Source organism: Cyprinodon tularosa, unplaced genomic scaffold (genome assembly GCF_016077235.1).
Source record: "Cyprinodon tularosa strain WSP-4 unplaced genomic scaffold, ASM1607723v1 ctg56, whole genome shotgun sequence".
NCBI classification, from domain to species: domain Eukaryota; kingdom Metazoa; phylum Chordata; class Actinopteri; order Cyprinodontiformes; family Cyprinodontidae; genus Cyprinodon; species Cyprinodon tularosa.
The window spans coordinates 571853-598552 of NW_024039296.1; the positions used below are offsets into that span (position 1 = coordinate 571853).

The following is a 26700-nucleotide window of genomic DNA, read 5'->3' on the forward strand; positions in this document are numbered from 1 at the left end:
AGAGCTTTCTAGTAGTGTATATGAGAGCTTTCTAATAGTGTATATGAGAGCGTTCTAATAGTGTATATGAGAGCGTTCTAATAGTGTATATGAGAGCTTTCTAATAGTGTGTATGAGAGCGTTCTAATAGTGTATATGAGAGCTTTCTAATAGTGTATATGAGAACGTTCTAATAGTGTATATGAGAGCTTTCTAGTAGTGTATATGAGAGCTTTCTATTAGTGTATATGAGAGCGTTCTAATAGTGTATATGAGAGCGTTCTAATAGTGTATATGAGAGCTTTCTAATAGTGTGTATGAGAGCGTTCTAATAGTGTATATGAGAGTGTTCTAATAGTGTATATGAGAGCTTTCTAATAGTGTATATGAGAGCGTTCTAATAGTGTATATGAGAGCATTCTAGTAGTGTATATGAGAGCGTTCTAATAGTGTATATGAGAGCATTCTAGTAGTGTATATGAGAGCTTTCTAATAGTGTATATGAGAGCGTTCTAGTGTATATGAGAGCTTTTTAATAGTGTATATGAAAGCTTTCTAGTAGTGTGTATGAAAGGTAAAGCTTTTCACCAGTTTATATGAACAGTTCTCACTACTTTGTATGAGAGCTTTTGAGTAGATTATATAAGAGGTAAATGTTTTCACTAGTTTATGTGAGAGCTTTTTACTAGTGTTTGTGTGAGGTTTTCAGTATATTATATGGAAGAGTGTAATTTAATATGTGTATATGCAAGTTAATTCTGATTTATGTCCCTGGGGGCACCTCATAAAAACACCTGCTGATAGGTGTAGAGGTGTCATCACCAATTACAGGTATCATTTGATTGCAATGATTGCCTCAAAAGGTGTAGCAACTAAATAGTTATTTAGGTTACAATTACATTTTTGTATTTTCAATAAATTAATTTTTAAATGTATTTTAATCAATTTTGTCCACATGTGTATCTATTTGCATTAAATCCCTCATCCCATAATTTAAGCAATCTAATCTCTGCTCTGAATTAGAAGCTGTTTCTTTTGCGTTCAAATCAGTGGGCAGGCTTTCTGGGAGCTACAGCTCCATATCAAATAGCCTGTAAATGTAAATACAAGTCATCCGAGACCATGCCTTTAGTCTTTAAAAAACATATCTTAAATGCTTCCTTGCAGTTCAAGTGTCACATCCATCACCATCTGAACTCTGTTCTCCATTTAGCCAATCATTTAGAGCTGCTCCTCAAGGACTGTATCATACCTTGGGCTTGTTTTTGTTTTCACCATTTGGACCGTTTGTTTTCAGGCCAAAAGCAGCTGTCAGAGTTTATGTTTTTCTGTATCTCATGCTGGGTAGAAAACTAAAAACAACAACCTTACTCTGATATTAGTCAGATCAGATGTAACAACAGCAAATTCATTTCAGTCATATTTTCAGCAATATTTATAGATCAGTAGAAGTCCATATGTAGTCTCCAATGTGTCCACCAGGTTTTATCTGTGGTTTAATTAGACAAATGCAGCTGTTTCAATTAGCTGAGCTGATATGTTTTTCAATAAAAAGCTGCGTTCACAACAAACCACAGAGAGAACAGCACTAATAAAAGGGCTAATTTGTGTGTGTTCGTAAACAGCATTGGGTTTATTATAATTTACTCTAATAAATAAATAAAATGTCCAGAAGTTTTTGGCTAATTAGAATAATGAACATTAATACACTGCAGGGCTCCACTACTGACCCAGTTATAGCGCACAGATGACACTCTGAACAACCAGCTCTAAATCACGCTATCAAAGGGCAAGAACTCACAGCAGTAAACCCATAATAGCGACTACCTGGACTTTATCATGGGCATCTCAAAGGTGATGTTCTCCACCACAGAGGTGTTTAGCAGCCAGGGCTTCTGGGAAGCGTAGGCCACAGGACCTCTCTTCCTGAAAGAAATTAAGTATAAACACACAGAGTAATCAATCAAACAACGTCTGAATTTTACTATCTAACACATGGGCCGAGCTGAAGGAGTTGTTTAAATCTGTGGATCACATCGCTTTCAGATGTGCAGTTCTTAAACTAATGGAGCAGTGATCGTTAGACGCTCTTATGTGTTTGTACTGTCAATATGCTGCTAAGGGTTGGTGCCAAGTAGGCATGCAGGGAGAACAGCAGATGGATTTACAGATAAGACTGAGTGCTGCTTTCTGCTTTTAATGATGCTGTGTCTCCATGAAGACAGGCCGCCACTTTTGCGCTCACCTGATGTCTTCGTCCCCTGCTGCATCTCTGTCTGTGGGACTGCAGGAAAAAATGGCAAACACCGAAACATTAGACAGACAATAGGTAATTGACCTCAGTGTGTTTCTGCAATGATTAACAAAAAAACAAACACACACATGGGCCGGTTTTCCCTCTCCTCGCTATGGTAATCATGTCAGTACTCAGCGGCCCAAAACAAACAGGCAGACCTCTGCTCTACATGAACACATCTACCATTAACAGTAATCTTATCCTTCCTAAAAATATCCCCCCACCCACCTCCACTCCCATCCTGTTAGACTTTCTGTAATCTACTGATATGGAAATTAGCATCAACCTGCTAAGACTCAGGGACTTCTAAGAGGGTCTGATTCCAAAAGTGGACATCAGAAAATCAACAGCAGCTCAGAGTTTTCTGTTTGCCTGTGAGAACATCCCCTCATTGAAGATGGGATGCTCATAGAGGCAGACAAAACACTCTTCTCTTTACCCACCTCTTTCTAGAATGACGTTCTGATCGCTGCAATTATATTAGTTTGACTTATTACAGACCCAGAAACCACTAATCAATGAAAATGATAATAATTATAATCCAATCATGATTTCAATGTAGCCTACTGTGATTTCTGATCTATTCCTACTGCAGAGACTTTACTTTTAAAAAAAAGGGTGTTATTTCATTTGAAGGTGCATCTTAGATCTCAGTGAATTTAAGTTAATTTACTTCAGTAATTCAGGTCTGAAACGAAAAAGATAATATATTATATAGATTTACTTCTGGGCTTCAGTTCACAGTCTTCTTAAAGTTATGTATATTGCTGATGCTTATAAATATATATATATATATATATATATATATATATATATATATATATATATATATATATATATATATATATATATATATATATATATATATATATATATATATATATATATAGGAGTGAGCGAGACATCGACTCACTGATCCACACTACCAGGATCTACAGCAACGACATTGGGATGTCATTCGGACTGGACAAGTGCGGTCGCATGGTCTCAAAGAGAGGGAAGATGATCAGAACCGAGGGGGTTGAACTACCAGAAGGCCACATAACAGATGTTCAGGACAGCTACAAATACCTTGGGGTGCCACAGGCTAACGGAAACCACAAGGAGATGGCAAGAAAGACTGCCACAGCTAAATACCTACAAAGAGTAAGGCAGGTCCTGAAAAGTCAGCTGAATGGGAAAAACAAGATCCAAGCCATCAACACATATGCCCTACCAGTCATCAGATACCCCGCTGGTATAATAAACTGGCCAAAGGAGGAGATAGAGGCTACTGACATCAAGACAAGAAAGCTCCTCACAATGCATGGAGGGTTCCACCCCAAATCCAGCACTCTGAGACTGTACACCAAGCGTAGCGAGGGAGGCCGAGGGCTAGTGAGTGTCAAGACCACTGTCCAGGATGAAACAACTAAGATCCAGGAGTACATCAGAAAGATGGCCCCCAAAGACAAATGGCTCGGTGAGTACCTCAGGCAGGAGAAAACCGAAAGTGAGGACAAGAAAGAGGAAGGAGAACCATCATGGAGGGACAAGCCGCTGCACGCCGTATACCACAGACAAATAGAAGAAGTGGCTGATATCAAAAAATCCTACCAGTGGCTGGAAAAGGCTGGACTGAAGGACAGCACATAGGCACTAATCATGGCAGCACAAGAACAGGCACTCAGTACAAGATCAATAGAGGCCAGGGTCTACCACACCAGGCAGGACCCCGATGCAGACTGTGCAAAGATGCCTCTGAAACAATACAGCACATAACAGCAGGGTGTAAAATGCAGGCAGGAAGTGCATACATGGAACGCCACAACCAGGTAGCTGTCATAGTGTACAGGAACATCTGCCATGAGTATGGGCTGGAAGTCCCAAGGTCAAAATGGAAGACACCTCCTAAGGTAGTTGAGAATGACCGAGCTAAGATCCTATGGGACTTCAAGATCCAGACTGACAAACAGGTGATGGCTAACCAACCAGACATCGTGTTGATCGACAAACAGCAGAAGAAGGCAGTAGTGATAGATGTGGCAATCCCAAGCGACAGCAACATCAAGAAGAAAGAACACGAGAAGCTTGAGAAATACCAAGGACTGAAGGAGGAGCTAGAAAAGATGTGGAAAGTAAGAGCAGCAGTGGTGCCAGTGGTAATTGGAGCACTGGGGGCTGTGACCCCCAAACTGGGAGAGTGGCTACAGCAGATTCCAGGTAAAACATCAGAGGTCTCTGTCCAGAAGAGCGCAGTCCTAGGAACAGCTAAGATACTGCGCAGAACCCTCAAACTCCCAGGCCTCTGGTAGAGGACCCGAGCTTGAGGATGACACATACCACCCCACGAGGGGTGAGAAAACAGTTTAGTTTTTATATATATCTATATATATATATATATATATATATATATATATATATTTATATATCTACGATTACCTACGATTACCTGCTAGCAGATCATTACACTTATTTTAGTGTTACTTGTTTCAAATTTGCTAAATTGATAATAAATAAATAAATAAATAAATAAATAAATAAATAAATAAATATCATGGGTGAATACTTATATTAATATTAATAATAAAAAGAAAACTTTTTTTTAAATTACAACCTCAAACTTAAGTATCAATATTTGATATGTAATAACTTTCCATAATATTGTACATCTACCATATATTCAAAACCACTGTGCGTAATACTGGAGTCCTTATGACGGTGTAGGTGGTGCCTATTATATTGAAAATGTAATGAATTCATGGTTTGAATGTCAATAATTTATTCAGCCTGTTGGATTTAGTTTCATGGCAGGAGATCCCAACCAAGAAGGTAGAGGCTCTGATGCTAAAGGTCACAGAGAGAATTACATGCATGACAGATGAGTGAGGAAAACTGGTATTTATATATAGATACAGACTTCCACTTTGACTGTTTTTAAATCGCTTTTAAAGTTACATTTTCTCTCTGGGATTTAATACGTAAAAGGATGTTGGTGTAGGTTGAGTTTTTGATTGCTCTTTTATTTTCTATTTTGTTTAAACTTTTTTTTGGTATTGTTTTTGTTAATTTTTAGTGCATTCACTGGTGTTTACATTTCTGCTTTTGTGCAGCACTCTGTTCCTGTTGTTTTTTAAAGTGTTGTTTTTTAAAATAAAGTTAGAATGGATTGGATACATATACACAGAAACATACAGAGTGTTTTTAATAACTTTGCACGATTTATGGAATTTGTTGTTTGAACATAAACCTCTAGCCTATAGCTTGAAAAAGTTCAGTCTAGGCAACTGGACATTAAGTTTTCTAGAGGACGTTTTGCCTCATCGAAGAGGCTACTTCAGCTCTAACTAGTGGTGGGGATCACTGAGATTAATATAATGTATGTCTAAGAAAAAATTAGGGGGGACAAAAGGTGGCTTTGATCCCTCCCACTGGATTGGCCAATGACGTCACATGGGGGGTGTTAATGGTCGTATTATATAAAAAACCAATGAAGCATATTATTACTTAGGTGGTCACAATAAAAAAGTAAAACCATCTGCTTTTTTAATATGCAAGAGTAATTATTACACAGTTTACAATCATCTAAATCTATCCTTGATTGTAAAATAAAATAAAAAACACTGCACTAATTACCATGGTAGTACTTTTTAAATAGTAAAAAAAGATCAAATTCCATATTTTTTTCTAATTGCAGAATAGAGAACTAAAACAGAACTTGTAAGAAGGTAAAACCTTCTTTAGATACAATGAACATAAGTAATGAATTATATTTAAACTTCATATAATACAACAGTAGAAAAGAAAAATGTTTCATCTAAAACTATTTAAAGCACTAGATAAAAGACATACATTCCCAATATATCTGCTTTGAAATATTTGTCCTCTAAAACCTCTTGTTTTTGTTTTTGTTGGAGCGTGGAGCCAAAAAAAAAAGAACGATAAGTGACAGATCATCCTGGATAAGCAGCAGAATTGAATGTGAACCTTCTTCTTTTCATGCTCTGTGTCAGTGATCTGAAAATATGTGTGTTTGTGCATCTAAATGAGTGCAGGAATAATCTATAATATCACAAACAGTTTAGAGTGGTTAATAACATCATATAAACACTACAAACAGTGCCTATCATATTCATTTCCTTAAACTTTTCCAAATTATGTTAATGTAGAAACACTTACTTAAATGTATTGTTTTATTTTTATGAAATGAAATAAGACAACTATCTGGTACATAATTTTAAATGAAAGAAAAAAAGGATATTTTTACAAATGAAAATCTAAAAGGAGTACATCTGCGCTTTCAACTGAACCCCTTACTCTAATATCTGTATATAAAAACATAATTGCCTTCTAAAGTGATCAAATTTGTAAATGTACTCTACCTTCTATCCTGTTCTATTCTATTCTATTCTATTCTATTCTATTCTATTCTATTCTATTCTATTCTACTCTATATTCAATTTAGTCTCAGTAAAAAAATAACTGGATTGAGTCGGCCTTAGAGGTTTGTTTTTTATTCATTAAAAATCCTAGTTGTACATTTCTCCTGTTTCTCAGGTAACGGGACTAAAAACTGCATAAATGGGTCCTTTACAACAGCAGTCTGACAGTATTTTTAGTATATTTGAGATCGCCTAAGAGATGCAGAAAATGTTCTCCAAGGCAAGCTGAAAATACATCACAGCGCCGGCCTGTGTATTTGGGTCTGGCTTACCTTTCATCTCCTTCAGATACAATGGCAGGGAATCTGTAAGAAACAATAACAAAAAAAGTTAGATTTAAGAAATGCAATCAATGTTATTAAACTTTATGGTTTTGGAAAGTCAGAAGAACTCAAGGAAAAATGTAATATTGATGTAACACATAACTACTCCTGACTTATTTATAACTTGTGTACTGTACACACACACACACACACTGGGTTGGCACATTCTCTGTAGAGGCAGTAGTGTATTTTTAGGCGTGTGTTCGGTTGACACATCGTGTTCTCGTGACTTCAGACGTATCTGAGGATGACTAGAGGGTGAAGGGGGGGTTTTACTGCAGAAGCTACAGTAACACACAAGCACTATGAAGGGGAGAGGAAGCTGACATTTAAGGAGCTCCTATAACCTGCTCTTGAACATGTAAAAACACAGCTGTTATATGCTGCGTCAGAGGAAAGAGAAGGAAATGGGAGAAAGAAACAGTTTGGTAATATTCACAAACAGGAATTTTCCATTCAACCTGTAGTGTCTGACCTTTAGTGTCTGTACTTTCTTTAATAGAAAATAGATCAGTAACAACAATAAAGGTATTCAAATAGGATGAATGAATAACTGGATAATACCAAGACAAAGGGCTAATAAAAGTTATATTTTAAAATAGGGGGGGGGGGGGGGGGGTAATTAGGCTGTAAAAGATTAGTAACTCATAAGCAATACAGAACCCTGCAGCTGTTAAAGGAACAGGGAAGATGGGGCCGACCTGTCTAAACAAATATATCTCTTTACAAATCGAACCACAATTATGCTGACATAACCTACAGTATTTCATAAATGTCAATAGAAGACAATGAAATGCAGCACAGGCAGCATGCCTTTACAGGCTGTAACCATAGAAATAAATATGCAGGGACAGTGAAGATTTGGAAAAACCCACAAATAAACAACTCCCAGATTCTGTGGAAAGCTGATAAAATAAAGTAAACTAGAGGGTGATGTAAAAGATTTCACCTGGAGTCTTCCTTTTAAACCTCATAGAAATAATCCATTTAAATTGTGAATCCATAAAGGAATGACATTCTTGGAGGAAATCATAAATCTATTTAAGCTCTGAGTGCAATGTTTTCTCTGGAAAAGAATGATTTGAGAAGAGTGAAGAGGTGCTTTGATAAAGGACCATTTAAATTCAAAGTAAAAGAAAAATGGTCAATTGATTAGCAAAATTCTGCCTTGTTATTCATAAAATCATGCTTAATAATTTTTAAATTAGTAGCCAAATTCTAAGCAAATTAAATACAAAACTCAGAGATAAAAAAAGGTCATTGGAAACTTGTAGGACAGCAAAGGTTAACATGACCTAAAGATAGAAAGTTTGATTTAACATATGGGTGAGCCTGGATTTTATAAAAGAAACTAAATAATCATCTTTAACCAGAATTCAATTAACCTCTGTATAATTTGCCAAACAAAGAAAATGTAAAAGTTTGTGTGAAATGTTTGTTCATGCTCTTGAATAGCTAACATATTGCTTTCCTTGAATTTACTTGAATTATTCTGCTTCTCTTTTTAAACTATCATGAAGAAAAAGTTTTCCAGGACTCTTAAAGTCTATTGTTCAACAGATTGCTGGTAGGAAATACTGAATTTTATCAAAGCTGAAATTTGCAATAAATCAACAAATCGAGCAATAATTTTAGGCACCTATATGAGAAACATTTACACGGATCTGTGTTTGAACATTTCTTGTAAAGAGAGTTATGCCCTCCCAGCAAAACGGTTGGAAGAACAAGGCCACTATATTTCATTTTCACTCCAGATATTTGAGTTGAAGGCCAGCATAAGATTAGCCCATCAAAAACAACAACGACAATAAAAGAAAAAAACTGTATAATAAAAAACGTAACTCTGTTTGTGTAAATTAATATATATTTTATAGCAAAGCTATAAAGAAATGAAACTACTAGATGGATGCTGAGTCAAAACAGACCCCTAAACTGTGTGAAATATCTACGAGTTAATATCTTAATATCTGAACATGAAAATTTTAAAGGTATTAAATAGGATTTTTCTCAGAAATTAAATATCCAGATTAATATAAAATGACTTAATTGATAGATGGCATTGTTGCATTTAACATCCATAACATCCATCCATAAACTCTGGCCATGGTAGTGCCTACAAAACATTAGCCAATCCACTTTGCCTACTGTTGAAAGTGGATTGGCTACTTGTTTGTCAATCAATCATAATTTTGTGATGTTATTTACGTAGGTTCCAAGCATTACTTGTGCGCCGTTTGACCAGCGGTCCACCATTATGTTGAGAAATACCTGGCTGCCGAGAATTAGCCTAGCTCCCTTCTCGCCCACTGATGAGAAAATGGATTGAAGTATTAATGAAAAGGGAAATTTTAAACATATTCTTAATCTTTTCATATTTCTTATGCATGCATGCCCTAAAATTGGTGGACAGGTAAATTCAAATAAACTGAATTTTTTCTTGTGTTGAGACACGTTTTAGTCGATATGCTACAGTCAGTGTCTGATGAATATATTCTCTGCTCAGTGGGTGGCGTTTTCTGCTTTTGCTATCAACACCATTCTATATCATTTTTGACAAAAAATTAAGAATATGCTTCAAAGTTCCCTTTTTTGTTTATGTTTCAATCCAATTTCTTATCATTGTGAGAGAGTTTGGGGCAATGCACGCTCCGACGACAAGGAAGGCAATTCTCGACATTTACCTTTTCCACCAAAACTCTCAGTTTCAGGGCATCCATGCATAAGAAATATGAAAACATTAAGAATATGTTTAAAGTTCCATTTTCATTCATGTTTAAATTTGTTTTCTCATCACTGTGTGAGAGGGGAGGTAATTCTCAACAGGCAGGTGTTTCTCGGCATAACACCGGTGGAGGCGTTTCCAGCATAGAGAAATTTTGCGAAGGAGGGGGCACTGACACAGGCGCACAATTCAAAAAGACACAAACAGCTTTTGGACCCAACTTCCACCACAGGATCCTCTTTAATGTCTTTCAGCACACAAAACAGCCTTTGCTTTAGCAGCTTAGGAAAGGACTATGCTTTCCTGAATATGCAAACAGGAATCTGCAGAGCTCTGATAATAAGACTAGAAAATCTGAATGCAAGCACATTCTATTACGGTATGTAATAACAAGGCTTTGTGATCAAATGAACTCTTGAAATAGAAAGTTTAAAGAGATTATTTTCCAGTTTTATGTTAACTGTTGAAGAATTGAATGATAATTTAAATACTAATGATATCAGTATATTTTCCTAAAACTAAAACTAGTGGTTTGTATTCATAAAGTGATCAGATTTCAAAAAGTAAAAACCCCTCCAGGCAACAATATTATCAGATCTCATCACCACAAAACACTTGAATGAACTTGAAGTCTGGTGGGAACATCTGATTGTTTTCCATCCTTTGGTCGTTGTGATGACATGTTAATCATGTTCATGCCTGATTGAAGCTGAGAAAGAGATTTCTCATTTAGTTTAATCAACACCTTAGAGGATTAAGGGTTATCTCAGAGAGAAAAATGTGTGAGGAGGCCATGCTTTTCCTCTTTCAATCAGCAGTAAGATCCGATCTTCACAAATGATTCCAGCAGTTAGAAACTCATCATTAAATGTAAGGGTTCCTTAGAGGGCAATCTAGTTCCCTCATCAAGCTAATGTCTAATCTTTAAGTAAAACAGATTCCCAATCAGTTTATTGGTCCAGCTTATAAAAGTACAAACTGACTCAGATTGGAATGTGTTAAACCATCTTCACCCTCTTCAAATTATGGAGATTATAAACTGAAAGGCTTAAGAGAAACAAATGTGAATTAAAAGAATTATGTTGTTGTTAAACCATTAGGATAGATAATAGTCAGCTTTCCTGATGGAAGGAACAGCCATGGGTTTGAAGGTTCTAGGTTACAATCTCATTGCTATGAAGCAGTTATGTAAAGCGCTCTACACCAAACTGATGCAATAAAAGCTGGCAATATAAAACACACAGGTACTGTAAAGACCTACCTACACATTTTAATCACCACTGAGCAGATTGCAGAGCTGTGGCTTTTATAAGACTTATGGAGGCTGCAGCATGAAAATTATAGCAATGCATTTTCTGCACATATATTTCATATTCTTCATATCAAATGTAATTTAAACCAACTTGCAGGCAAAGCAATAAGTAATTAAACTTGCATAAAAGTTTGAGAAACCTGATAAAGTCTAACAAACCCTGTTAGACATACCCCCAAACACTAAATAAAAATCCATTAGATTGTTAGCAAGCACCATCTACAGTACAGTTCAAGCTGTATTGCATCATATGAGAGCTTCAACATTTATGGCCCATTTTGTTTTTTCATTTCTTTTTATCAGGATACATTCTACAGATTATTTCTGACAATTATTGTGAATAACATTGATGTAAAAGAAAAGACAAACACATATCATTATGTGTTGTCCTATGTTCATAACTAGAAAACACTTATCACTTCTGGTTCAAACCCAAAACAGAATCCCAACCCCAATGCTGAAGTAGATATTTTATATGCATCGATATGCATATATTGCAGAAGTAACATCAATATATAAAGCTATAGATATCTGATGTGTATCTCCTTTAAACATCCTCTTTTTATCACCAAACTGAATTTACATAAAAGTTGATTAACAACTGTCTGAGACCATGCAATGGAAAAAATAACGTTTTAACGTTTACTTTCACAAGTAATAAATATATTGCTATTTTCCCCTCATCATGTCTTTGTAAGTTATGCTAAATATCAAATCAAGCACTTAATGGCAAGAAGAGTTTCAGCTAACAACTGTCTACTGAAAGAGGCAGAAATAGCAGAAAACGAATGTTTCATTTGACATATGGAGCCACATAAACAGGTGAGGTGAACAGAGAAACAACAACTAGAGGGAGAAATCAGGGCAGAAATTATAGATCTGTTTGCAAGAAGTTACATCTATGTTTAAATCAGAGATGGTGGATGACCTGTCTGATCTATGATTTAACAAATAACTGTATTTTATTCAACAAAGGTGAAGGAATAATGCCACAAAATCAAACTGCGTGACTTGAATTTGATCATGTAATCATAACACTTCTTTGGCAGTGCATTATTATTATTATTTGACCCTGCAAAGTCGCAAATTACAATTCAATCCAGAGAAAGACTAAAGCTGTGTGTTTTTAAAATACAGCCACGAAGACAAGGATCACACCATCAGGAAGAGAAGTTGTGTAAACAACGTTCATCTACATCTTTTTTCAGATATACTTTTTCTTGAATTGTAAGACTTTGTTTACTATAAGATCAAACAATTTAACTTTGGTGACTCAAAAAAAAAACTCAACTAATTAATTTATCAAATGACACAGCAGGTTTAATAGTTTTAAAGTTAGTTTTTACATTTAGTTTTTACACACAGAAAAATGCTAGATTCATGCAAAACATAATATTTCTTAATGTTGGTATCAAAATACTCAGATGATGCATTTTACATTTTCACTCATTTATATGAATAAACAAAAGAACAGTGTTAATAACTTTTATTTTGAAGGTCCATACTGATCTACTGATATCTAAGCCTGACTCAAACAAACACAGGGAATTCAGCATGCAGTTAGACTCAGGGCATGTTTTATTTAAGTATCCATTTTCTTTTTTTAGGAAAACAGTTTTTTATTATAGAATTTAGAGACATTTTAAAACTCTGATCCACACTCATATTCAGAAGGTGGCGGTAAAGCGCACCTAAACATTGGTTTCCAACGGCCCTTAAACAACAGAAGATGGAGAAAAAGAAGGATATTCAATAAAAGTAAAAAAAAACAACAACCCAACTTTCAGATTTTCCTTCCATGAGGCCATCCTGTAATTAAATCATGTTTTTTGCATACTTACAATCTACTGCCTAGTCATAAGAAAGGGAAATTAGTTAACAAAAGCTTTTACTCTGATATAAGAATAATTAAGGGATAAGATGGTTCCCGGATTGAAGAATTCAGTTGTTGTTTTTTTGTTGTTTTTTCTGTTTAATTTGCAGGGCTTATTTAAAGACATGACACCAGTAAATATTCCTCTTTTTTTATAAGGTCGGATATTGTTAATTTGCCCACTTTCTAATTTTTATGTTGAATTGCATTACATTTTGTCTTATCCTGTTTACAGCACCTCTTTTGGGAATACATTCAGACCTGGATTTAGTTATTTGTGTCCTCTGCATTCACACAACATTTTTTTTATTTTTCTGCATACCTTACAATGTGTTTGCATGGTGTGGTAAGTGCTGCAGCTTTAATGCTGAATATGTAGTTAAGATCACCTTTTTACACATTTGACAAACAAATGTACAAAATCCGATCTCTGCATAAACCAGATTATTAAAGGGTTAGAAAATATTTAAATGATCTTTTGCTTATTTACTAAACCCCTAGTACACCAATAAACATGCAACATAAGAAACAGCGTGACCGCAGCTTAGACAGCACAATATTTGTAAAAAAAAAAATAAAAAATAAAATCACAAGAATAAAAATACCAGAGAAGCGGCAAAAGGCCAAACAAAAACAATTATATATAAAAACTATATTGAAGGATTAGAAAGTATTGCACATTAACAGCAAAAAAAACCACAAAAAAAAAACTGAAGATGACAGATACATTTCTACATGTAACGGTTAAATAAGTTAAACGTGAACTACTAAAATTTTAATTATCTAAATTTGCAATGCAATTAGATTGATTGATATAATCAGAACTGTCTGAAGAGAAAGTTCAATGTTAAAAGCCAGTCTTTCCATTATCAGCCAGGGTACTTTTCTTTTTCCTACAGATATATCAGACAGCCGGTTTAATGTGACATTTTTTTTACATTTAAAGCTCTGACAGATGGACTCATGAATACCAGCCGGAAGCTAGTTATAGTTAAGTCACAATCACAACCTATTTCCGATCACAGTGATTGAGAACATCTTTATGGACATGGCAGTCTTGCAGACTCACCCTCTGATTAGTAATACCTCCCACCCTCCGCGAGGCACAGACTATTGCCTTTTGCTACCGTATATTAGTGTTTCTGATTCCAACACTTTGCTATTGCTGCCTCTAGTTCTGCACTGAACAAAAAGGAAATATGTCTAGAATGAGATGGTGCCACTCTGGGTGTGATAAAGGGTGAATAGTTGTGACTATAGCATTACATAACAGCAGTAAACATGCTGGAAGCACAAAAAGAAAACTCTTAAAATGCTTCCCAAGGAGAGCTGACAGCTGCTTAGCCAGCCGAGGACGATTCACGCAGGTGACAAGTGATTTTACTGAAGCCAAAATCAGAGGTGGTGCCAGTATGACCCTGGCATTGGTGCAGCTGAAGTGAGTAAGAGGCTAAGCATATCTGCCAAGCAGCTTTAATCAGGAAACTAAAAACATCCGTGACAAATGGAGACTGATAGCTGCATGACTCTGAGAGGTGACCCAACGTTCAGCAACAGGGACGTCTCACTGGTAATTTAAATGCACTCTGCTGGTCGGTTTATGTTCTGAAACTGAAAATAGGAAACACACAGTCACAACTAGATAAATGTGTGTATTTGTTTTCAGAAATAGTCCAAAGATGCAAAAATGACAACATTTTTACTTACTGAGATTAAATCAATTGTTTTTTTTTCTGCTTTAGGTTAGTTAGTATATAATCAAAAATATTTTTATCTTTTGAATATCTGAATAATAAGAAATCCATATTTTCTGGTTCAATACGATTCCTCAGTAGAATTTCCCTTTAAGCTATAAAACTCGAGCCAAACATTATCCTTTCAAAAGCCTTTTTTCTATCGGACCAAGACTTTGTGATGGTCATTATAACACACTTACTATTTCCTCTATAGGTGTCTACTCATTTATTCGGCATACTTAGGTTTGTTGTGTTGATGCTTTGGTGTTATTTTTTTCCCCATGCTGCCATTCATTCAGTTAAGCCCAGCAGTCAAGTTTGTAGCAAAAACAAAAACTACACAATAAAAAAACTCAACATGAGGCTAACAAAGCCCAGACAAGAGCATCTCAAATGCATTCTCATACTGGCATTTAGGCAAACAAAAATGCATACATAGTAAAAAAGAATAACAGTAAATAATAACACGTCTCTCAATGGGTGAAATCTGTCCTTCTTTAAGGCAAGTTAGCCCTTCTTTTTTCAATGCTGCCTGTTTTGACAGTTCAGAGCAATTTGCTGTTATTCTATATATTTTCCTTCCCCATGGACCACTCAGTGTGAATCCAATTCTTTTCAAAGTGTGGCAGATGATCTCATGACCTCTGTTTGTCTCCCTCTCTGCAGATTTTTTTATTTCAATCTGTAACACTTTGCTCTCTCTGCTTTTTCTCATAGTAGCTTCATCTGGTCTGTTCCTGTTTCGTGGTGACACCATCCCGGAGAGAAATATCAGCTGTGTTGCTGCCATTAACACCTTTCTTTATAGAATATGGAGCTTGGCCTGTTTTTTCAGTGTAGTCCTGTTTTTCTGACTGGGACATGCTGGATGTGTTCTCTCTCATCCTCTAACATGGCAGCTGACTTGGAGCTCATCTGCCCAGCTGTGTGTTTTCTGGATGGGGCCGTCTGTGGAGCTGGTTGACAGTTGCCTTTTGTATATTTTATTCTTTCTGTATCTCTGCTTCTGTCTATTTCAACCCCAGTCTGCCTCGGCAGATGGCCGCTCACACTGAGTCTGGTTGTGCTGGTTCCTTCCTGTTAAAAGGGATTGCCTTCGGGTTAAGGAGTCAATGGAATCATCTGGTTTTCCTTAGATAGAAAACTTTTAATCAATTTGACTACATGATCTGGTTAAATTGTAAAGTGCATTGAGACGTGTGAATTTGCACCATACAAATAAACTGAACTGGATTGAATTGATTTGATTGCACCTATGTAGACAAGAAAAGCAGCTCAATCAAACACAATACAGAAAATCCTTCCAATTCTCTGATAGCAGTCATATTGTCCTGGAAAGTTGGACAAATCTCAGGATCTAGTGGCGTCTTGTTTGAAAATAGAGAAATTTTTAGATAAAGTTGAATCCCTTTGTAAATAAATGTTTAAAATAGATAACTAGATGAGTCTAAATATGCAAAAAGCATCTGCCTTTGTTAGAGAGAAGCTGTAGACTTTAATTAGTTGTTGCAGCTGACTGACAGGAAACATGGCTCCATCTAGGGCGCTGTCAGATGGAACAATAGAAGGGATTTTAAGACTGCCACATGAATTTAAATAAATGTGGTGTTTTGCAGAAGATGGGGGTTGTTCTCAGTCAGCTGGATTGTGAATATGAAACACCAAACAATTCAAACAGTGTATTTTGTTCATCTGGAGGTTCAGGATGTGACGTCAGGAAAAAAACATACTGCATGAGAAAACAGATCTGTTGATTGCTGTGAAAGAACAGAGGAGCAGTAGGGAATCTGGGTGACTGTGGAGAGAAGTGTTTCTTCCTCCTATTTTTTCATTTGTTTGTTCATTTCTAAGATTCGTTCAGTAAATGAAAATCCCAAACTAAGTATCTTGGTTATAACCAAAAAAGCAGTTTTAATGCATCATTTTGTACTGGTACACAGATACTACTGACTGTACAATTTTCCAGTGAGATCAAGATAGATAAAGTCATTCTTAAGAAGGCTGGCTGTTCACACAGCTGTACTAAAGCATATTGCGAAAATTGTGATAGAAGGAAAAAATCTGGTACATGTGACATGGATCTCTGCAGTGTTGAGATGACTGTGACATTTAATTAAGAATTTAAAGGAGATAGAGTTTCAAAATGTAGCATGCTGAAATAAAATGGGTCATTGATTTAAACTGCTGCATTTCATGTGTTAAACCACTACCAGGCTAGAGACACTATCTGAAGCCTATTTCCTGAGATCAGGATAAAAAAGACTGTAGGAAGGTCCTGTTAAAGGTTTCAGTCTCAGTAATAATCTGAGGAACCATAAAATCAGCCCGTGTTCCTCTGATGCGTTTTAAGTCCAAAGTCAACTCAGCCATCCAATAATAAAGAGCATTTCATGCTCCCTCTGCTCACAAGCTTCATGAAGATGCAGACTTTATTATATACTGTAGCTGGATTTGGGATCCACCCACAACGCAAAGACTAGCTGAAGGTCACCATTAAAGCAACCTGGGTCTTCCAGAACCGCAGCCACAGGTTCAGTACCTCCATTCCAGTGATACAGGTATTCCAGCAAATAGAGCCATAGCATATTTATACCAGCAAACACTGTAGAGTTCATGCAAATATTTAACACAAAGCACATATTCCTGAATTGAAATCTGAAAAAAATATATGTTAGAAATTAACTTAATCTAATCAAATCAAATATATTTGTGTAGAAGATATTAGAGCCATGCACTTGTCCAAAGTGATGCAACACAAAAACAAAAAACAAAAGATCATCATTTAAATATATAACAAAAGACAAACACTAAATACAAAAAAAAAAAGCTTTCTCTATCTGTGAGCAATAACCCAGCTGACAGATTGGCTGAACAGAAAATCAACACAGAAAGAACACAGATACCTATAAGCTGTCGAAAGCATTGAAGCCAAAAAACAAACAAAAAAACATTGCTGTTGCTTCTTATTTTTGGTTAATGATAACATCTTTTTCCTCCCTGTATTAAGAAAATCTGTGTTTTTTTTAAACTACTTAACAAAAGAGTTCCTAAATGTATCGACGGGGTTTTTTTTATCAAGTCAAAACTGTTTAAATCAGCAACATCAGCAACCCAGGTAACTAAACCATTAATTCCTATATTCATTTAAAAAAGAAAAAAAGTGAGAATAATTGGAAGATTACTTAAAATAGAGCAATATGCACTTTAACATACAGTAAGACAGTTCAGGTTACCCTTTGAAATGCTAGCTGGGATAAATTTTAGCAATATTATAATTAGCTTGGAGTTGTTGTTTTTTCTGAACCATTAGGTCACATCGTTTGCTTATAAATATTATTTTTTTTACCATTTAGAATTACATGAAAAAAACTATATCAATATAAATTATGAACTATCAGCTAAATGTATTAGTTGATGTTAATAAAAAAATAAAAAACAACAGATGTGGAGATGGATTTTTTTTTTTTTTTTTTTTTGTACACATCAGCCAAATCAGTAATGCGGCAGATGGTATCAAAGGTGAATAGAAGGTAAATGGGGCAGAAATGTAGATTGGTTTGGTTCTTATTTGCAGGAACAGCAACTGTTTAGCTTTGTTCTCTGGAGAAGCTGGCTGAATATGGGTTAGTGGTGCATTAAACAATCCCCACATTGTTCTGTGGCTCTACTTCCTACCATGAAAAATAGAAGCTGCTAAATCACAGCAAGAGAGTTCTGCAAGGTCAGTTAATTGCTCTGTCAGGAACTCAGAATTTATTGCTGCACAAACGACCCAGAAATCCCAAACAGACCTACTACCAAGCAAAAAGAAAAACAGAAACTTTAAGAAAAATTACAAACTTTTCAAAATAATAGTTTGCTGCTCTTCAGCCAGTAATATGATGAAAAGAGAAAATGAAAGAAAAAAAACATATAACAAAAAATACAAGAAAGAGATTTTCAGCCAATTAGAGTAAAACAAATAAATCAGACCTGTTCCAGATGACTGTTCCAGAAACTCTCTGCATTTCTCCCAGTGCTGCCAGCAGCAGAGACGACTTCCCACAGCCTACCTGACCCACGATCATCGTCAGCTTCCCTGACAAAGTTCATCAGAGACATTACAACTTAAAAAAGAAGCATATTCTTTTAAAAAGAGCTCAACTGAGAGGGTTCCTCATAGAGACTTTGTGACTTTATTTACTGATGCTTACCGAAGGGAATCTTAATGTCCACATTGGACAGTGTTGGAGGTCCATCAGTCCAGGTGAAATAACCACTAGTTATCTGAAAACAATGGAGAAATAAAAAATTAAGATGACATTCAAAAAGAAAGGAGAAAAGCTGTCTTTCATAGGAAGCCCATACATCGATTTTTTCCCACTAATTCCATCAGAGTCATGGTGAGGCCAGTCCCTATCTCCGGCAGTCTATGGGCAAGGGGCGGGGTACACCCTGGACAGGTCGCCATTCTGCCGCAGGGACACAGAGACACACAACCATGCACACACACACTCACACCTAAGGACAATTTAGAGAAGCCAATTAACCTAACAGTCATGATTTTGCAATGTTGGAAGAAGTCAGAGTACCAGGAAATAACTCACGCATGCATGGGAAGAACATGCAAACTCCATGCAGAAAGACCCCGGCCCAGGAATCGAACTCATAACCTTCCTGCTGCAAGGCAACAGCGCCACTGTGCCACCATGAAGCCTCATAGGAATCCATAAAAATGTAATACTTTCGAAAAGACTTTAGGTGGTTGAACAACTCCAGAGAGCAGAGAGACTGTTTTCAGTCACATTTGAAAAAAAAACTTGAATTCACAGCATTTTGAATTTTTGATCCAGAACGTTTTTGTTTCCTTATTCTCTTCAGTTACATTTCTGAACTAAAGTGGCTATCAAGCAGACTCATCAATCAATTTATTTCAAACATTGCTTCAGATGAGCAGATCATGTTTTGATGAGACACTTGAATCCAATTACTTCATTTAAAAATTTCGGATGGATCTGCTAAATAAAAAAGAATCATATTTCCAGGCACACTATCCAGCAAGGCGAAGAGCAGCGAAACCTTTCAAGAAGCAAAAGGAAATAATACTACAAAGCCTTGCAGCCTGTCGGGTTTGCAGAAAAAGGAAAATGCGCTGAAATGCAGAGAATAAGGATATTTTTAGCTCCATAACTTTAGTTACATCTCCCTGACAAAAATCACAAGATTACCATAATCAGTCCTTGTTTTGTTGGAGGGTTACACTTAATATTCCATACAGGAGAGGGCAAATTTCAACCTATCCCTTCTCCTTTACTCATATCTAATTTCTTATCAGTTCAGGTGGCCAGAGAAAAACGGATTCATCATTGTTACCTTAATGCAGATGTCTTGGCCCATCTCCTGGGACAGCCTGTCACCCTCCTGGTCCCCCTGTGAGCTGTAGTTGTTCCACTCGTCCCTCGGAGGGTGCTTCCGGTTCACTACCTTGAGTGGCTGGAGGTATCGGGAGAAAAAGGAGGAGGACGACGAAGGGAAAGGCTTAGAGGATGACTAGACGGGGGTTTTATGATACCCAGAACGAGAAGGAGAGTTATTGGTCAAAGATAGCGGTCGGGTGGAGGAAGAGATAAAAATCAGAGCTAAGAAAAAAACACAGCTTAGACGAAAAAGAGAAAAAAAGGAGCAGAGAATCAAGTGTTTTCCCCTTATTTCCAAAGAATAGAGAGTCAGGTTTGGATTTACCCACCACTGCCTGGTATCTGTTTTGGTTGTGGTTGCTGCAGCCAGAGGACATGGTGGCCTTGGGTTCCTGTTCATCCCCAATCTCATCACTGGAGAAAAACTCACTAAGCTTCTGGACACTAAAAAACAAGAAAGCCAAAGTAAGAATTAAAGCAAACGACTAAAACAACTGATTTTCTCCGACTGACTGGATCAGGTTTCATGGAAAAGAAGGAGATGGAAGTCAGAAGCTCCCTGTGAGTAAGCCAGTTTCTCACTCTCTCAATGCCTGAGAGACACTCTCATCTCTGCATCTCTCTGGTAAATCACCTGGTTCCTGTCTTTTTATAAAGGCCACATAAATCGTTTTGCATAATATCTGCTGAATAATATACCAGTAATCAACACTAATTGGTACTAATTTGTCCAATTTCACACACAGGAAACATCAGCATGTACATCAGTTTTTTAACAAAAAACAGCAAAGATGTTCGCAAGAGATGAGCCTTGGAGATCACAAGAACACCTCCAGTCTTGGTTATGCAATAATAGTAGATATATGATGTTTTTATCTTTCATCATTTTCAAAGATAAGGAACATTCAGCTGTTTTTTTTCTTTTCCTGACACAGTTTAATGCTCTATATTACTCTGTCCCTAAAATAAGCATCTCTAAGGATCACAGGCAGCTTCCCCACCCATATCTACAAGATAAGGTATTTTAATGATACTGACACACCAGTAATGGAATACCGATGAAGAAGAAATGCCTGATGTTCCATTTGTGATCAGTCTGGAGGCAGTCCTTGGCCAATTTCTATCTGTGATTGCAGGATTGTCCAGGCCCGTGATCATTTCCCAGAGGCACAGCCGGGATGATGGTTCTTAAAGCTGTGTGCCCCTATTGTTAAATTTTTGCTCATGCCCTCAGGCCCTCAGTTTTTTTTTTTTGCAGCTTTCAATGCCACGCAAAAGTCTCTACACCACGTGCACTTCTTTATATTTAGTCATATTCAAACCTCAAATCAATCTATCTTGTCATGATCTTATGAAAAATACACACACAATAATGAGCAGATAATCATAAACAAAAAGCCAGATTTATGTCCAAGACTTGTTCTCCAACCTGAGCTATGAGTCTCTGCTGCTTTTCCATAGTAATTATGGAGCTCTAAGCTGTATCTTTGATTAAAGCTCGTTATTGCAGCCTGTAAAATTATGTGGACGGCTAAGTTTCGGAAGGTGTGCAGTTGTTCTTACCTTCCATTCTGGGATGAAGGATTAGGCTGTGCTCCTTGAGATGTTTCAAGCTCAACATATTGCTTTATAACCTAACCCTGCTCTTCACAAACTGTTATTCTGAATTGTCTTGTGTCTTCATTACATTTTTACATCTAAGATGCTTCCTGTCAAGTAATGTTGAAAAAAAAAATCCTTCACAAATTAGTAGTGTTGATACACAGGTGTATTCTGTTTATTAACAAGAAGTCTTCATTTAATTAGGGGTACCAAGATAAAGTATACCAAACCTCTAGATTGTTGGTGTTGAAAGATGAAGAACTAAAATCAAATAAAACTTTTATTCTACTTCACTGTTAAGCAATAGTTTGCGTAAGCCTTTAGAAAATAAGATAAATTATGGTTTATAGTATTGGAACTGATGAAGGGATATGAATACAAAGCAGTCCACAGGATCAAAACATCTTTTAAACCTTTTCTCTTTGACAATGTAACCATGTTGGCTTACAGATGGGTTTAATATCCGTTTCCTAAAGACAAAGACCTGCCTACAGCTCACTGTAATAAGCAAGGTCCTATGAGCGGTCAAAGGGATGACAAGATTATGGAACGGTCGTTGGATGGAGAAACATCTGCAGCCTGATCAAAAATGATCCTATTCCTGTCAAAGTAATTGAAAAGCTCTTGAGTAAAATGAAACAAAAAAAATCTTAGGGTCATAGAAACAAAACAGGGGAGAAGCAATGGTGTTAGTTACACGATTCAATAACGAGGCTGCACCATCTGCTGCAGGAAAAAGGTCAAGTGCTTCATCTAATCAGGCTGCTTTCCTGTCCTCTGCTCATTCTCAGGTGGTTTGCAGTTTAACTGCCCCTTCAGCGATTCTGTCCCCAGACATTTATTACTGATAAATGCTTAAACCACAAGTATAAACAAGCTGACCCTTTTCGCCGTCTCTCACCTCATGAGGGCCTTGACGGTGGAGCGCACCACACTGGACAGGAGGAACAGAGGGGTGACCAGGATGTGGAAGAGAGACAGCGAGGCGAAGGCCACAGCTGGGGACAGGTCTGCATCTTCAGAAATGTGGACGTGAACAACAAATGTCTGCAGAACCACAGTATGGATAAAATGTCAAAGGTTAGTCTGCAAATAAATAAGCTTACATCTCTGAAACTGACAGTCAGGGGAGACCAGTTCAAGGCAAAAACTCTTAGAGGCAAACAGATAGGTGTCATCTATTAAAAGTGGATCGAATCAGAGATGGATTGTTTGTCCCTCAGAGTCACCCTCCCCACATGCGTTTCTATGCCTTTTCTGATTTTCTCGAGCCTTGAAGGACTTCTATTAAAACAGGAAGGATTTAGTACGAGGCTGTCAGGTTGTGAAATGCTTTCTAATATTCAGAAGCTGTTCTTACTTCACTACAAGGCAAACCCTCAACAGTTAAGTCCTGACTAAGTACACCACTATGCTAAGTTGTTGTCAGATGCAGCAAAACTCACCGTCAGCACAGCTGCAATTGGGATGGCCGCATTCATGAAAACTGCAAGCAGGAAGAAAGGGGTTAGGATGTAAAGACTTTCAGGATTAACAAGTAAAACACACAATATAAGGCAGAAAAGATCCTGTAGATTTAATCTAAATCATACAAAACAGACAAATAGAAATCCAATGGTTAGAAGCACTATCAAATATGTAGATAAATGGTTTATAGTTTTTAAGATTTTACTTTTTAATTATAATCATAGTTTCAAATTAATGTTGTATTCATTGATTTTCTGTATCCCTGGAGACATAATTTTTAGAAAACGAAGAGAGTTCATTTCTGGGAACCTGACATATTTTTCTTGAAAAATGACAAGGGTTAGTTTCAGGGATTGTTATCCAATTTTTATATTTTTTCTATGTTAACTAATTATCCCAGCATCATTTTGAGTGCTCTTCTTTTGCAGTAATTGATTGTAGATTAAGAAAATAGTCTATAACTGAACCGGAGCCAAGCAGACTGCTGCTGCTGTTGTTTAAAATATGATAGTCCATAAAGATGGTCAAACAAAAGAAGGGGAAATTAATAACCAATTAAGAGCAGTTCTTATTTTATGTAATTGATGAATGGGAAATTAAATAAAGTACAAATAAAACAGGAAAAAAAGAGTACGTTTTTTGCAATTGTTCAGATATAATTGATTTGAATCTGCACATTGTTTTAAAAACAGTAATGGTTTCTGAAATCATACTGGATATTGATGTGTACAGGGCGAAGGCCTGCAGGCTGTTGAGCTCCTTGCCCCTCGTCTCCTCCACGCTGTCTCGGAAGATGTGCTCCCAGGCGTACAGCTTCAGCAGCTTGATGCCACGCAACAGCTCATTTGTCTTTTTCAGGCGCTCGCTGGAGTATTCCTGAAAGTGGGAAGTTGAAATTAAGTGATGCGTCAAGGATACACAGCCCTGATGAGGGTAAGAGCAACAACAGGGGAACTCAAACAGTGGGAATAATTGAAGTAAGATTAATTTTTTTATGTACAACTTTTCTTTGTTTTGTAAACCTACAACTAAACTTCATTTTTGCACGGAAAATGGCTTGATGCCAAATGTATTTCTGATTTTTAATAATCAAAGCTGTGATGTAAGTTTTAAAAAATTTTCTTATTCACTTTAAAATGTCAGATGTTTATAAACATTAAGATTGCTATTCCTTTAAAATAATTTCAAAAACCCCAGACGATGATCTTCAGGCTCTATAACCTCTGATGGAGATGCACATGCAGATGTCTTTCATAAGCAACACCTTAAACTGATTTATTCCTTCAGTGCAAAAAATCAAAAGCAACCAGCCAAGATATTAGCAAAAGAACCGCTGACCTTCAAAAGTCCAGTTTATCCTTGAGTGAAACTTTTTTATGAAGGCTGAAGGGGCTATACTCATTCTTAAAATATTAAATCCAATATAAGCTAATGTAATAACTTGGATATGTCCAGTCATGAAGAGAGTAAGGAAGTGAAAAAAGGTCTCAACAATCATTGGCTGAAAGAACGAAGCCATTACTCCAGAAGTAAGAGAACAAACCCAGATTACGGTTTCAAAGTGCACTCTGGGACAAACACCGTCATTTTCAACATAAAAGATGTCCAGTGATCCAATGAAACTAAAATGGATTACTGACCCTTTTTTTTTTCTTTTCTTTTGTAGGAAAAAGAGGGATGCTGGCAAGCCTGAAAACAGCATCCCAGCTGTGATGTACAGGGTGGCTGTGCTAAACAATGGGGGCAGTTTGTCTGAAAGATGGTTGAGTGCACTTCACCAAATAGATGGCAGCATCTGAGGACATCAGGCAGGTAGTTAAAGCTTGGAACCAACTGGGTTTTCCACATAGATAAACCATGTTTACAGCTACTTGTAAACATGGGTTATATTTATATTTATATTTTTCGGCTCATCAATTAAGAATAATTTTGCCAGTCGTAAAACAAACATTTGGTCTCATTTAATGCTGCTAAATGAGAACCACTTATCAATATGTCTTTTAATGTCAGTTTATGCAAACACCTGGTTTTAGCTGCAAATATTTTTTATTTTTTTTTTGTAAGTCAGATATGATTATATTTGTTTAAAAATGTTTGCGAATGCAGAAGATTTTCCCTAAAAAGCTGAGCAATGATCACCCTATCTGGTGTCTATTTTTCATATTCCTTTGAAGATTGTCTTTACAATTTTCTTAAATGTAAAATTTCTTTGACCTAATCAATCAAATCAAAATCCTGACATCAAGTAACATATTTTCCTGTGTGAAACTATTTTTTCTTTATATTTAATGCTTTTTTAAAGTTTAAAATAAAATATTTCAGTCAACTCCAAATGTTTTTGAATGCTAAAATAAAACAATCTAACACCACCAATAACCCAAAGGGAGGAAAACTAAAAAGCACAACAAGAGGTGAAAATACATTTATTAGTAAAATTGAAAACACACCAATCTAGAGGGAAGAATAGGTCATTTCTGGCTGCTGTATAGACCAAAACAAAGCACAGCAGGAGATAGCACTCCCAACAAAATTACTCACCAGGGTATTCTTTTGTGTTTGTGACAGCTTTGTGGCCACAAAGTATTGAACCGGAGCTAATACTGCGATGACGGTGGCTCCGATCAAGGCACTGATTCCCAAGAGGTAGTAGAGAAGGATCACCCCCAGGATTATCTGACAGGTAAACACACACACATATAAAATATTAATAGGAAGGAGAAGGAAGCATACTTTTTCAGTGAAGTTTCTTTGTCAATGCCCTATAGCAACCATATTAATGCACAGTGCCTATAGATGTTTGGAACCTACCACATAACAAATGCAGCATTGTACAGGTAATACAATGCTGCTCAGGCTTTAAAAATAGGACAGAAAAACAGCCCGGGGAAATATCAAATGAGCTAGTCTGCCAGTGGCTGTAAAATGATTTGAAATGAAAAAAAACACACTATATTTTGTACTGCCATTATTTATGAAATGAACTGGATTTTTAAAAGGCGGCCAGATGCTACTTGTCAAATTAACAATATAGTGGAGGATTTTTCTGGATGGATCATCAAAATAGGTGGTCCTCCTAATTGTCAATCATTCTGGTTCTGTTTAAGGTCACCCTATGTTCTCGTCCCCAGTTAGCTCTCTTTTACTGCGCATGCATACTTTCAGGTGTATATCTGTGGTGACTACGGTGTGCTATGGTTTCAGACAGTCATTGAAGCTCACCTTTCTCACTGCGGTTCTTTGAAAATTTGTAGAGAGTCGTAAAAGAAAAGGTGTCTACAAAGTGTATGAGAAGTAAAGAAACTCCTTAGAAGAGGCAGATATATCCCGGAATGCTTTACGTGGAGAGCTGTCCTTGCAAAGCATCATGGGATTTGCTGTTACAGCAGCCCGCTGTCACCATAGGCTGTCACTACCTGACAGTGTCGACTAATAACAAAGATGGCGCAGGTACCGCGCGGTGGAGGAGAAGTTACGTGACCAACAAGGGAGTCAAAGTAGTGATCATCTGTCTGAACAGTCAGTTAACTGAGTTTGCTATAGAGTCCACTAGAGTCCAAATCCCTCTATATAGTG

At 36.6% G+C, this 26700-nt stretch overlaps 1 protein-coding gene across 4 annotated transcripts in view; it reads right to left on the reverse strand.

Annotated features, from left to right (window-relative positions):
• Nucleotides 1-26700, reverse strand: part of abcc8 (ATP-binding cassette, sub-family C (CFTR/MRP), member 8) — a 102835-nt gene that overhangs the window by 37946 nt on the left and 38189 nt on the right. For 2 of the 4 annotated variants that reach the window (XM_038305483.1, XM_038305485.1), the window contains exons 10-20: nucleotides 25666-25800; nucleotides 23841-24003; nucleotides 23106-23146; nucleotides 22562-22707; nucleotides 20388-20502; nucleotides 20015-20191; nucleotides 18856-18928; nucleotides 18635-18740; nucleotides 6969-7001; nucleotides 2225-2263; nucleotides 1807-1905 (exon numbers count right to left, since the gene is read on the reverse strand). In XM_038305483.1, coding sequence (XP_038161411.1) covers nucleotides 1807-1905; nucleotides 2225-2263; nucleotides 6969-7001; nucleotides 18635-18740; nucleotides 18856-18928; nucleotides 20015-20191; nucleotides 20388-20502; nucleotides 22562-22707; nucleotides 23106-23146; nucleotides 23841-24003; nucleotides 25666-25800 — 1127 coding nt within the window. The remainder of the gene's footprint in view (nucleotides 1-1806; nucleotides 1906-2224; nucleotides 2264-6968; nucleotides 7002-18634; nucleotides 18741-18855; nucleotides 18929-20014; nucleotides 20192-20387; nucleotides 20503-22561; nucleotides 22708-23105; nucleotides 23147-23840; nucleotides 24004-25665; nucleotides 25801-26700) is intronic. The other 2 variants (XM_038305486.1, XM_038305487.1) reach the window with 1 other exon arrangement.